The sequence below is a fragment of the Alligator sinensis genome, unplaced genomic scaffold (assembly GCF_000455745.1).
Source record: "Alligator sinensis unplaced genomic scaffold, ASM45574v1 scaffold514_1, whole genome shotgun sequence".
Classification (NCBI taxonomy): Eukaryota; Metazoa; Chordata; order Crocodylia; family Alligatoridae; genus Alligator; species Alligator sinensis.
In genome coordinates, this window is record NW_005842385.1 from 1,170,627 (window position 1) to 1,184,761 (window position 14,135).

At 41.9% G+C, this 14,135-nt stretch overlaps 1 protein-coding gene across 13 annotated transcripts in view; it reads right to left on the reverse strand.

Moving 5' to 3' along the window:
* PIGN (phosphatidylinositol glycan anchor biosynthesis class N) overlaps positions 1-14,135 on the reverse strand; it is a 170,722-nt gene that overhangs the window by 99,797 nt on the left and 56,790 nt on the right. For all 13 annotated transcript variants that reach the window (XR_003095436.1, XR_003095435.1, XR_003095437.1 and 10 more), the window contains 5 exons: positions 13,815-13,931; positions 9,075-9,115; positions 6,352-6,411; positions 5,214-5,306; positions 3,096-3,151 (listed from right to left, as the gene is read on the reverse strand). Coding sequence is in view for 7 of the 13 variants with exons in the window: in XM_025211020.1 (XP_025066805.1) it covers positions 3,096-3,151; positions 5,214-5,306; positions 6,352-6,411; positions 9,075-9,115; positions 13,815-13,931 (367 nt within the window). In the remaining 6 variants the exon portion in view is untranslated. The remainder of the gene's footprint in view (positions 1-3,095; positions 3,152-5,213; positions 5,307-6,351; positions 6,412-9,074; positions 9,116-13,814; positions 13,932-14,135) is intronic.

Sequence of the window (14,135 nt, forward strand, 5' to 3'; positions counted from 1 at the left end):
CTTCTCAGGACACTACTCTTAACTGTTGTGCTATGGAGTACGCCAAGGAATGTTGAAATTGTTCCTGTGACAGTGACTGTTATACAAAAGGGGACTGAAACACAAGATTTCCACCTCCCCACTGAGCATCCTAACCAAAGGGCTAGCAAGTCACACACACACTGGCTCAACAAACATTCAAGTGTTTTATAGAGAAGTGGGACAGCAACAAAGCAGGAGAAATTCAGGACAATCCATCCCAGAAAAGCCGACAGCATGGTATGAGGCACTTTCCTGGGATATGGGTTAAGTGGGTTCAAATCCTTTCATGGAGAAAAGATTGAACATGGGTCTCCCACATCATGGTTGAATGGCACAATGACTAAATTGGTGGTGAATGGGAAACAGATATTACTGACACAGATACAGGTAATATTGTTTTAACTTCTTCCTCCTCCTCCTTCCTCCTCATGGAACTTGTGAATTTCATCTTACCTTCTTCCCCCCAATTTTGTTTTTTTCCAAAACATATTTGGGTAAATTCAACTAAAAATCTGCAGACAGTACTGGCCAACCCAAAACTACATTCGTGGAGAACAAAATATTTGCTGAAAATATATGGATATCCTGATGAGGGAACAGCTTTAATTAAACTTTGTACACAGAGTATTTTTAAAAGCCCTACAAATAACCCCAATTCAATTATTATCTTCACAAGATAAGCAGCTATTCACCAATGACCCAAGGACTAATCATGCTGACTGAATTTCTACAATGTCTTCCTCCTTCCCCACAGAAGCTAAACACATATTTACCAAAAAAATCAATCTTATTCTTAGCAGGAAACCAGTGAAAACAGGTAAAAAACGTCTTATTAAATATCCAGCAATAGGGCAGAAATCTGCTTCCAACTGAAAGCAAGAACATCACAGTACATAGAAAAAGATTATATACATCTAAAAATGGCTCTTTATAAAATAACAATGCTCTAGTAAGTAAGGGTGAAGTTGCATGTTACAACTGAAACATAGTATGGGCACTTAAAATGCAAGTGTCCATATGTTAAAACTCATTCATTCTAAGCACCCTCTGAGCATCTCAAAGTTATATAACTTCAGGTGAGGGTTAACTCTTGGCAATGTTACCCCAGCTCACATAAGGGTACCTTCAGTTAAGCAATTTGCAGTCCTCCAGTAGGGCTGTGTGAAGCTTCGGTCGCCAATTTGATTTGGAGGAGACTCAGCCTGATTCAGGGGCCAAATCTTCGAATCTGGAGACCCATTAAAAGCTCTGAATCAATTCGAAACATCCAAATCACTTCAGGAAAGATTCAGAAAAGATTCAGATTCAGATCAGCCAGGGAGAGGCAGGCACAGCCGGGTGGCTGCAGGTTCTCCCACAGCTGCTTTAGCTGTGCCTGCCTCTTCCCGAGTGGGGAAGCCCTGGGAGAAGCCCCCATGGCTGCGCTGCTTGGCCCTAGCTTCACACTAAAAAAAAAAAAAAAAAAAAAAAAAAAAGCCACGCTCACCGACTGCAGCAGTCACCCAAAGCCCGGCAGCACTCAGGCCCAGCAACCCCAGTTCACAGACAGTGTACGGCGCCTTGCTGAGATGCACTGCACCTGTGCCATGAGGCAGGTGCCACATGGGTGCCAAATGAGGGGTGGCAATCCCTGCTGCCCTGCACTGCATAGGGTGGGGAGTGCCCAGAGGCCCTGATTGCTGCTGCTGCAGCCAGTAAGTGCAGAGCTTTTTTTTTTCTTCTTTTTTCCCTTTTTTAAAGTGCCAGGAGGCTGGGGCCAGGCAGGGCAGCTCCCCTCACCCAGGGAGAGGCAGGCACAGCTGGAGGAGCCACGGGAGAACCTGCAGCTGCCCGGCTGTTCCTGCCTCTCCCTGGCTGATCCGAATCATTGAATCTCTCTGAATCAGCGCCGAGTCTTTCAAAGCCGATGTGGCCGAATCAAATGGGGATAGTGATTCAAGTCACTGAATCAAATCAGTCCTCTGAATCGGCTGAATCCAAATCGAATACTTCCCTATTCTCACAGGCCTATCCTCCAGAATCTCAGGATGCATAGCTCCCAACACCACCCCATGGCACCCAGAGTAGGGATAGAGCCCTGGCGTCCTGGCTCATAGCCATGCCCCTGTTCAACAGTGCCCCTGCTCATCAGCCCTCTAGTGGCAAATTAGAGCTATGCAGGCAAGAAAAAGTATTAAACCTTAATGTGTGACTGTTTATAGAACACTGTAACTTCAACACTACTTAGACCATATTACAGTAAATCTGTGGAATGTTAAGTACAACATGTAACTCTGCCCTAAGTATTCTATACTCAGAAGAAGCATTAGATTTGTAGGGATGTTAGCTTTGAGCCTAAGATGTGAGTCTCTTCTTCCACCCACCAAGCATACTGCATATCTTGTACTAACTTCATCTCCTAGATCCCCTCCCCAACCCCCCATAGACTGTTGCCTCAGCCAATTACCATGGGAGCTCACCCCTAAGGCCAGCTCTGAGTATGTTTTGCCTCAGGCAACTATGAAAGCATCTTGTCTGTTTAACATAGCAAATCTCAAGTAACACTTTAAGTGGGGTCCTATATCCTAGAAATGTCTCAAACCATTGTTTAAAACTTAGAACTTTCAAATGTAGAAAATATCTTAAAAGTTTGTGTTTGGCTTGAAAATACATTTAAAGAGTTGCTCTTTTGCTTTTGTTTCCAAATATGGTTAAAAGTCACATGATTAAATTCCACCAAAGTATCCATTCTAAAGACAAAATTCCAACACACACACGCACACACAACTGCACTCTTATCCACGAATAAGATTGGGGGAACCATTCTAATACACACATGGAAAGTATTTGAGCAGGTTACTGTCAGTGATCCTATTTCACCAAATCATGACATGTTAGTCTGAAATCAGACAGAATGTTTGGCAGGGTAGGACCTTAGAGGGGTGCATCTGATGATCTAGTTTGTTGCCTACAAAAGCTCATACCTCCTCTCTGAACAAGCTACTTTCTAAGGTGGCACTCTACCCTACTTTCAAAATAATGAGCACAGTGAAAAATCACTCATTTCAAAAGAGAAAGTTTTAAAATGCACTTACTTAAATGGTGTAAATAGAAATGATAATGTGGATTCCTTTTTCTGAGTCATTTTAACCTGCAAACAATATGAAAACATCACAAAAGCTGTAACTAGAAATAAGATTAAGTGTGTAACCTGAAATACCAAATTTTTTAACAGACTGCTGGGGTGTTGTTTAAGAAGATGAAATTTCAAATCCACTGGTAATGAAATTGGGTATTCTTGAGAACAGATAGTTCAAGTTGTGTGTTGCTCCTCACACAGCTAACATACTTGTCCCTGCAAGATCATGCAGCTCAGAGACAGATAAAATAAAAGCTCTCCACTCCCACTTCCCAAAATGTTCTCACAACAGTACTTCCACAGTACACAGGATGATAAAGAAATGTATCAGCGGTAATTCCAACAGACAAGAACTAACAGACAATTGTAAAGATGTTGGAAATGGTGATCTTGGATCGATTAACTTGGACACAAACAAAAGTGGGAGGCACTGATGTAATCAGTCACTTTGCCTGACACTACTTTGACCCAAGCTCTTCACCATTTTGACCTGATGTTTAATGGTTCATACAGAACAGCAAGGAAGTTTATAGTACATTGCTCCCAAGATCCAGCAGCTTGAGAATCTGTCGCACATCTCCCCTCATCCAACCAAAACAACTTTTTCCCTAGGCAGCAGAAGTAGTGGTCAGATCTGTCCATCATAGAAAATATAAGGATACACTTAGTATCTGTGCACTGCTGGATAACATTTACGTCTTCAAGAGAAACCAAGAGAGCTTGCTCACATATATAATTCTTTCTCCCCCTACAAAAAACTTTGGAAGTAAACTAGCCAGGAAAAAATGGAGTACAATAAAAATATAGGTAAATTACATTAAAATAATTGCTCTGGCTCTTAATTAAAACAAAACAAAACATACAACTTACATAAAAGCCTATTAAAAGAAGATAAATCTAACTGAAAAAAAAGCTGAGGAAAACCATCAATATTAAATGAAAAAAATAGTCAAGACATTAATTCAGCCATCAAGAGACCTGGCTCCAATTCTCAGCTCTACCACAGATTTTTTTGTGCAATACTAATCAAGGGAGGCTATTTGTGAAACAGTTCCCCATGTGCAAAATGGATGTCCTCGCATGTTGGTTTCATCGAGAATGAACTTTGGGTGGAAAGGATGGTCTTTGTTTTGTTCTTGACCAATGTTTAATATAATGGACCTTTATGAATAGCCCTAATATAAATCATTGTAATCAGATGAAGCAGAATGAAAGGAACAGATTAAATCATTTGTACTAAATGAATTGAGCTGCTTAAATAGTGGAAAAAGGTATACTATTTGCATAAAACTAGTTCAGTGGCTCTGAATGTAGTATGTGCCAACCCACATTCATAGAGAACAGATTATCTATACATAATTATCACTTCTTGGTGTTAAGATCAAGCATAACAAGGGGCATCTGAACTGCCACACCTTTGGGTTTGGGACTTGCAAGTAGGATGCCTGCCAGGATATGGGGAATATCTGGACTCCCAAGCCTGTGGGTCTGGGAAGTAGGATACTAGCCCAGTTGTCATTTTATGGCCCATGTAGACATGGTTATTAAGCTTTGCTCAGCTGAATCTGGAACTGAATAGGCACTTGGTTTCAGTAAAAAAAATATAACTTATTTATATTTTTATACATCAAATATTTAGGGCCAAATTCTACCCTCACAAGCAAACATTATTCGTTGACTCCAGTGTGAGCAACATGCACCTGCAATAGCTGGAGCCAGAGAAATTAAATCCCCTAGTCCAATACAACGTAAAACTAATCCCTACATTTCGACATTCACATTTAGGTCAGAATGGAATCTATTCTTTAAAAAAAAAAAGGAGGTTTACATCAATTTAAAGGACCATATTTTCAATCACACATGAATCTACTTGTGTGTATGAGATTGAACAAAAAGCTGACAACATGCAAGTGCTATTTCCCTCTGCTCGGTATTACAAACTGCCATCATAAAAATGTAACCTGCAATGTATACACTGTGCTATAAAATAGTTTAAGTAGAATGGCACGAATATTTTTAGTTTCAAAAGCCATGTAGGATGAAGAACCTGTCCACCTTAATATTGTTTACTTACCTTAAACTGCTCAAGAATCTGAACAGCATTTGTAAACATGCTCTCAGCTTTAAAATGAACACTGTTGTTCAAGTATTCCAGAGGCAGAATTCCCTGCAAATATAAATTATTAAAAATTTACTAGATTCATGTCTGTTCACATAATCACAAGCAAGATCAAGAAGACAGTGAAGTTAGTTATACTAACTCAACAGCGATCTATTGTTAAAGCTACAAATCCTTTTCCTTTCACAATTTCTTTGCATCAGAACTAATTAGGGTAATAAATAGAGCACAGGATTTTTCCCAACTCTCACTGAAAAACTGGTAATATTTTCTAGTATACAATTCAAGTACAATAAATTGTTAATTGTGTGAAAGAGAAGCTAAAGGCCACTTTAGCCAAAATACCATCCTTTGTCTTTTTTTTTTAAATGAAATGATTTGGTGAAATAGGATCACAGGTACAATCCTGTTACCACTTGAGCCAGACAGCTTTCATCAACTTTCATGAAGCAGAACTGTGTCCAGAAGGTCTGACCCATGCTTTCCACACTAGTGTGACATCAAAGGAGTCTTACCACCCCCGTGCCCAATTTCTCCATTTGAAAAATAATGAAATGGTGATCTTTGAATAATGTTAACTGAATTCTCTTGAGACGCAAAAAAAAAATCTTACTTTCAACTACTGGAGAGTAACTTGTTTATTACTACAAAGGGTCCATTTTTAAATGCTATAGGTTTTCTCTCGTTCCACCCCCGCCCCACACACACACACACACACACACACACACACTTTCTTATAAATCTGCACAATCTGTACCTACTTCTCCAGCTATCCCCGTTTCCATACTAAGAAACAGGTCCCAGGTCAAGAGTTATTCCATCCTGTTGCACTGAGGCAGGCTAGCAGGAAACAGGCTATAATTCTTGACTTTGCATACTTCCAGCCTCAGCCCAGCATAGATTACAATGGCCTATAAAATGTTCTAACCTACTTCAGCTGTCAACCATCCTTGAAGGAAATCCAGCAAAACCTCTCCTGGCCTCAGCCCACCAACAACTGAAGCGACCAATTGTTATAATTTAAAATACCATACTACATTGCATAATAAAACAATTTTCCCTCCCCACAACCTTTTAGAGTAAAACTGCTTACCACAGAATTTAACGGAAAGGGAACACCAATAAGAGAAGCCATCAATGGGGCAATATCAGCCTGTGGAAACAGAAATGTTCTCATTTTAGAACGCTTCAAGAAATCTAGAGAGTAGATACATTTATTTTAATTTTCATGAATCTCTATTTTAAAATGCAAGTGCTAGATCTGTCAGAATTTCAAAGCAGTGAAAAGCACTTCAAAGAAATATTTGTCAATTAAAATAAAATAACTTCACTGATTTTTTAATGGAATCAGTGTCTGAGATACCAGAAGGAATTTTAATACTTTATTAAACCAATGGCAGTTTAATATATCTTAAAAATAAATTCACTTTTTAATGCAAATTAACGCCCCTATACATGTTCATGTAAATTAAATATCTCCTTCATCGATGTTGAAGAGAGAAGCTTATCTTCTGTTTTCATTATTCTAAGCAGTACAGCAACCATCCAGTGCATGAAACCAATTTCAATGTCATCCATCCACTGACCAACTTTTATTTATTTAGGGCCAGGTTCTTTTTGAGATTTGTCACATTTAATTAGCCATTTACTTGACGAGTGATTCCTTTAAGTGCAGCAGAGCTTCTAATGAAACAAGATACTATTCATCATGAGAAAAGGTACAAACAATGGTTAATAATTCCATAATTTCTCTCTCTCTCTCGGTGCCTAGTGACAGCAAGACCAAAGCAAGCCCATCTGGCCTGGCACACCCTGTACAAGTTACCCATCACTAAGAGAACTGGTGACCTCCAGGGGTGGTTGCTGCCTGGGCTCTGGCCATAGGCACTTTCGTCCACTACTTAGACCCAGTGGTACTGACATTCTGCTATTTCTGCAAGGAGGAGGTGGAGGAAACTCTTTTCCATGCCTTTTTGGACTTCCTCTGGCTGCAGCTGCTTTTTGCTGCCCTCAGCACTCTTTGGCACGCTGATATTGGACTTCTACAAGATTGTGGACATCTTCTCTATCCCGTACCAAGTGGCCAAAGAGAACATGACCTGTCTGGCCAATTTTCTGTTGGGCCAGCCAAGATGGCAACTGAAAAGCCACAGAAACTGGCTCACAGGGGCCAGCTCTGATGATGCCTTCCGACTCTTCTGATTCTTGGTCCAGGTGTGTCACAACTGTATTTTGATATTTCAAATTGCAACAAAATGTGGACCAGTTTGTGTCACATTGAGCCACTAAGGGGGCCCTCTGCAAGATGGAAGACAGACAGCTGGTCCTATATGTATAACCTCATGAAGAGCATGGGGGAAGCAGTTTCAATCTCTTGTGCCATTATAATAAATGTTTGAAAAATTTTAAAACAGCACACTCTCTCTGTAATTTTCTTAGTTACGCATTTCTGTAAATCTGAAATAACGCCATTGATATCAACAGAATTATTCTGGTTTCACTCTAGTATCAACATAGAACCTGAGCCATTATCTCTAAAAGGTAGAAAGACTCGCGGCCGTATTTATGGAATCCTTCCAAGTAATTCCCAGCACAGAACATAGTGAGACTCAAGACTCCAAACTGCTCAGCCCCTCTTGTCTTCTCTAGCTGAGCTAGGTGGGCAGACAGCAGTGTCTGCCAACTCAGCTGAGGGCCTGGTCTATCTAGTAGCACCTTTGGAGGGAGCTGAGGGACCACCTGGCCCTGCGTAGAGGGAATGAGCAGTTTGGTCCCAGCAGGACATGGCCCTCAGCTGACCTGACCAGTACTTCTGGCTGTCCACCCAGCTCTGCTCAAGAAGAAAAGAGGGGGTGGGCAACTTGGCTCAGCCAGCAGCGTCTGTCCCTACATCAGATCCTGCTGGAGCCAAACTGCTTAGACCCAGCAGGCACTGCTGACTGCCCACCCAGCTTGAAAAGGGGGTAGGCAGTTCAGCTTCAGTAGGATTGGGCTCTCTACTCCCACATCCCTCTTTTAAGACAATGACCTCGATTTCCAGCAACTGATTTTTGGGGAAAAATATGGGTCATATTTGAGTAAATATAGTTATCTGACAGCTTTGGAAGATCACCCTGCACAAATGGCTAACTCAGTTATGTACCGAAAAGTATTCTTCAGATGTTCATGTCCTGCAGCAACCACCTCCTGTCTCTTTTCAGTAACCCAGTGTCCAGGAGGCAGGCAAGGAAGAGGGAAAGGAGTCAGTTCCAAGAGACCATGTCAGCTGTGAAGTGGCAGGGGAGGACTATAAATGCATCCCTTAAAATCTGTAGGAAGGAGTCCCATTCTGAAACTACCAGTTGCTATACAAATTCTTATAGCATTCATAAGAGGATTCTCCCCTACAGATGTTAAGGTGAACAGGACAGGAAATTTAAGTGATGTCTAACAAGCTACAAGTATTATGGTATGCATGTATGCTGCCAATTATTTGAAAGCTCTCCACTGCTGTCAGTAGAGGCACTGTGTATTACACCATGATCTTTCCATGGTAGTGTGTGACAAGGACATTAAGGACTGCCCCAGTACACATAAATAAAAAGAAAAAAGTTACATGAAGTCTTTGCATCAACTGAATTTTGCTTATAGAACCAATTTTTCCCAAGATGCATATAGTTTGTATGCAGCAGTTAAAATCCTTCCGCCGATATTATAAGGGACAATTCTAGAAAAGTTACATTACTGTGATCACCCACTCCCTCAAATTCTTTTATAAGCCTTGTGAGATTACATTTTAAAAGGAAATTTAAGTTTTGAGGTGGAATCATTTCTCACCTGGTTGACATCCACTCTCTTCCTGTTCTCCAGTTTCCATTCTAAAAGAAATGGAACACATAATTAGCTGATATGGAGACTTTGAAGAAAGAACTCCTTTGATATTTAGTGAGTTTGTCTGCACTCAATAAAGTATAAAAGGAGACCCAAGGAAGGTCACAGACCATACTGAAAAGGCAGAAGTGTTTCCTTCATCCACAAGGAAAAGTTACTAGCTGTATGTATTGTGATTGAAGTCTTTTGATCCTACAACCTAAGCAACATAACAGATGGATCACCTGCAGAGCCAAATGAATGATTCAAGCAGATTTAAAAAGTGTCCATCTTTCTTTGTCTGCTTTGAAAGGATTATCTCAATATTCCCTAAAGAAACACAGCATATAGTCACTGAAAGGTAAATCTAATCACTACTATGTATGTCAGGCTTGAAATAAAAGCCCACAGTGAGAGGGAGGGTGGGAGGAAAGAGCAGAGCACTATGAGATGCTGAGGGAGCACAAGACATGCCCCCCACTATGTCACTACAATGCAATGGCCACACATAACATAGGTGCTTCCACATTTCTGTAGCACTACAGGAGGTGTGCATATCTGTCCCCTCATATTTAGTAATGCTACAAGGATGTTTGCAACGTGACAAATGTCATATCTGTTCATGGCCAGAGTATGCATGTGCCCAAGTAACTTCTGGTAGCTTTGTTACAGTGGGTCACAATGTACCCTAGGAGCTACCAGCTCAAGACAACTCATTTAACAGCTCAAGATAACTTAAACACATCTGTACAAAATCAAATTTATTCACTATCAGCCAATTAAGCTGCTGACTTTCAAGCAAAAAAGCTCTCTTTTACCTGTCTCAAAACAAACACTCATCACCTTTTTAGAAAGAGATGCACTTGAAAGAGAGATCCTGAGTCATCTCGCTGATAATTTTTTCTCCCTTCAAGGAAATCTCTTACCTAATTTGAGTTTGCACCCTGTTCGCAACATCACTCCTATTGCAACAGGCAGCTTTTCCATTTTTTTCACAAGCCTATCCGTTATTACAGGTAGAGGAAAAGTTAGGGAAATAAGGGTTAAAAGCAACTGTTGACTGCCACCAGCATTTTATGTACCCCATCTTGGAACGCATCCAGAGCAGGTCTTAGTTGCAAGCATTTTAAATGCAAACAGCAGTTTACCTACACTACAGCACTGAATTGTTTTTCATAATCGGTTTGTCTTCCTCCCATCACCCCCCAGTTGCAGAGTTCCTTCTCTATAGATAACAATCAGATACCCCAGTTAATTTCTCCATCTCTGCAGACATCTTCCATTTGACATCAGCAGCTACCACACAGAGATCAAAGACAGGATTCTGTCTCAAACTCGCTCATTAATTCATAACTGAGCTTGTGCCAAAATAAACTGAATTTCATTCAATATTCATCCACATTTCTGTAATGGGACAGAATAACTGTTTCTTCCTACAAGCGTTTCCCCCCTAAGAAAACCATAACAGAGAATATAAATTGCTAGGTTAGCCACATCTGTGCAGTTCCTGGAGGCTGCTCTTTTAGAGACTTACGAAGCATTGCTTCAGTACCCTCAGAGAAGGTACCGTAAGAAGCCAAAAAAGGCTATAGAATAGAACGTGGTTGTGAAGATGGAGGTACCTCCACTATTTTCCAGAAAAGCAGACACTTTCCTCATCTTACCACTGGTCTATGGCTAAAAAGCATACATTTTCTGTAAAGTGTCTAACACTGTTAGGGAGGGACAGAATCTAGCTAGATCTAGAGATCTAGAAAAATTACAGAGGTGGGCAGATGAGAATAGGATGAAATTCGGTGCAGACAAGTGCAAGGTGTTGCATCTAGCGAGAAGGAAACAGTTACACACCTATAGGTTGGGAAACACCCTTCTTGTTGACACAGTGGCAGAAAGGGATCTTGGAGTCATCGTTGACTCCAGGATGAACATGAGCCACCAATGCAAGGAAGTGGCCAGTAAGGCTGCCAGGAAGTGGTCAGTAAGGCTAACTGCACCTTGTTGTGCATCTACAGATCCAAGTAGGTTCAGGGAGGTGGATCCTTCCCCTCTACGCGGCATTGGTCAGGCCACAGTTGGAGTGTACGTCCAGTTCTGGTTGCCACACTTCAAGAAGGATGTGGCTAGCACTGAGAGGGTTCAGAAGAGGGCCACTCACATGGCCAAGGGGCAGCAGGGCAGGCCCTACGAAGCAAGGTTAAAGGGCCTGAATCTGTTCAGCCTTCACAAGAGAAGGCTGAGAGGGCATCTGGTGGCCATTTACAAACTCACCAGGGGGGACCAGTGAGAATTGGGGGAGGCTCTGCTCCCCCGGGCACCACCCAGGGTTACTAGGAATAATGGCCACAAATTGTTAGAGAGAAGGTTCAGGCTGAACATCAGGAGACATTACTTTATGGTTAGGGCTGCCACGCTCTGAAATGGGCTCCCAAGTGAGGTGGTGCTCTCTCCTACCTTGGAGACTGGACAGGTATTTGGCTGGAGTGATATGACCCTGGCAACCATTCCTGCCCATGGCAGGGGGTCAGACCTGTTGATCTGTTTAGGTCCCTTCTGACCCTAAGCACTATGAAACTAGCTGTTTTCTTGCTGCTGGTCAGGACAAACACCCTTACCCTTTTCTCCAAGGTTCTTATCAAGATGTGCTGAACAGCGAGACAAGGAAGGAAAACAATAACTAATACCAATAACAGAAGAGGAAAGGAAGTTTAAAGATCACCCAATCCAAAAGGGAACTGTTCATATTAACCTCCAAACACACAAAGCAAAGAAGGAGTTTCAGCTCTGTGTATAGACAATGATTTTGTTTGTATGCAGAGGACAAGACTTAAAATTGGTGGGTTGCCTTTGCCTGTGAAGATACACATTACACTTAGACCATCTGAAGGGCACTTAAAACACAAGCGCCTGCACATTAAAGCTTGTGAACTTGTGTGAGAGTCTCAAAGTTATGTCACTTCACAAGCTCAGGTGAGGGTTAACTCTGGGCCACGCTACCTAGCTCATGTTAGGATAACTTCAGTCTATCCCACAGAGATAAAATGAGCAATGTGCAGTCCTCCAGCATCCCAGGATACACTGCTCCCAGCCTCTACTCCCACCCAAAGCAGGGACAGAGTCCAGGCGTCCTGGCTCATAGCCATGCCCCTGCTCACCCGTCCTCTAGTGGCAAGTCAGAGTTGTGCGGGCAAGAAACGGTATTAACCCTTGATGTGAAACTGCTCACAGCAAATTCTAACTTTAACACCACCTAACATTCCACAAATTTAGGAGAATCTAAGTGTAACTTCATCCCTTGGAAGTTACTCTGAAAGTAGCTTCTGGAATCTAGGCTTCCCCTTCTTCAGAAAGACAAATCATGATACAGCTGTGAAGATGGCCTGATGGATAAAGCTATTACATTGCACAGCAGATGTAGGTACGTCATCAGGATTCTGCCTGAAATGGTAGCATGATCAGCCATCAGGGAGGCAAAACACAGGTGAAGTGACTGATAAGGAGAAGTCTGTCATCTCAGAACAAGCAGCATACCACTCAAACCATATGAGAAACAAACTAATTGCTTTACACCAAACTGAACAAGTTAACTCTGTTGCAACTGCTGCCTGGGGTAGCATCTATCCTTGATGGGGGTAAAAGCTGAAAGGGGGAGTTGGAGACCTAAAACAAACAAAAATCCCCTACATACCTGGGACTGAGAACAACAAGACTGTCTGTATTACAAATTGTGATACCTCCTATAGCCCAACCTTCTTACGGCATTGTAAGTAATGCTGCAGCCCAGCCAGGACAAGGAAGTGAATGAGCTTGCTCACAGCCCCAGTCCTACACCGTCTTATAACCACAGCCCAACCAGGGTAGGCCTAGTCTGGTCCCAGGCTCGCTCACAGCCCAGTCCCTGGGGGAGAAGGCAAACTGCACTCCCCAGAGCTACACTCAGTCACTATCTACCCTGCTCTCTCTCTCTCCCTCCCCCCAAAGCCATAGTGAAAGGGAGCATGGGGGGAAAGAGCAGAGCACTGTGAGATGCTGAGGGAGCAAGAGACATGTCCCCCGCCATATCACTACAATGAAATGGCCACACATGATATGGACGCTTCCACCATTTCTGTAGCACTACAGGAGGTGGGCATATCTGTCCCTTCATATTTTGTAATGCTACAAGATGTTTGCAGCATGACAAATGTAATATCTGTCCATGGCCAGAGTGCGCACGTGACCAAGTAATTTCTGGCGGTTTCATTACGGTGGGTCACAATGTACCCTAAAAGGTACCAGCCATCAGACAGACTACAGCAGCATGTCCTCCCATCAGACTTGCCCTGCCCGTTTTCTGAGGCAGGAAGAGTCTAAAACCTGGGAAGGATGCTCAGGATTCTTTCCAGAATTTTTTAACCTTTGCAAAAGATCCTAAGAAACATGTTTTACCTAGGACATGAAAACCTCATGCCTGTGGAGAACTGGGCTCCCTACAATTAAATCAATAGCAAAGTTTCCCACTATAGCTACGCACACTACCAATCATTTCTTTTTTGTGCTTGTGAATGCAAAGCACGTAAATCTAGTTTTACACTTGTTAAACTTACAAGCTTTTCTACTATATGTGAGCCTAAAAAGTGTGAGGGTTACATACTATCCTTTTATTATGTTTTGCTTTATATGTGCTCTTTGAAAGATGTGTTTTTTAAAGGTAATTGATGATTTACATACCTTTCAAAAAATTATCCTCAAAGGCTTGAGATGTGACGCTCTGGGGATAATTCAATCCAGCTCCCCAAGCAATCAATGGTGTTAAAGTCTCTGAGGGATGGCCAGCCCCATGAGATCCTACAGATTGTGTCAAACCAGAAGCAGAATTAACTTAATAAGCAAGGCAGCGATTCCAAAAGCCAGGTTTATGGAAACTTTTCGTACTTCAGACAGCCCGAATCTAGCTCCATATTTTACTAGAATCCCTCTTCAGATAATTGCAATACAGATATTTCTGGAATATGTTAAGATTGTTTAGCGAAAAGTCCACCGCTCTTTCCC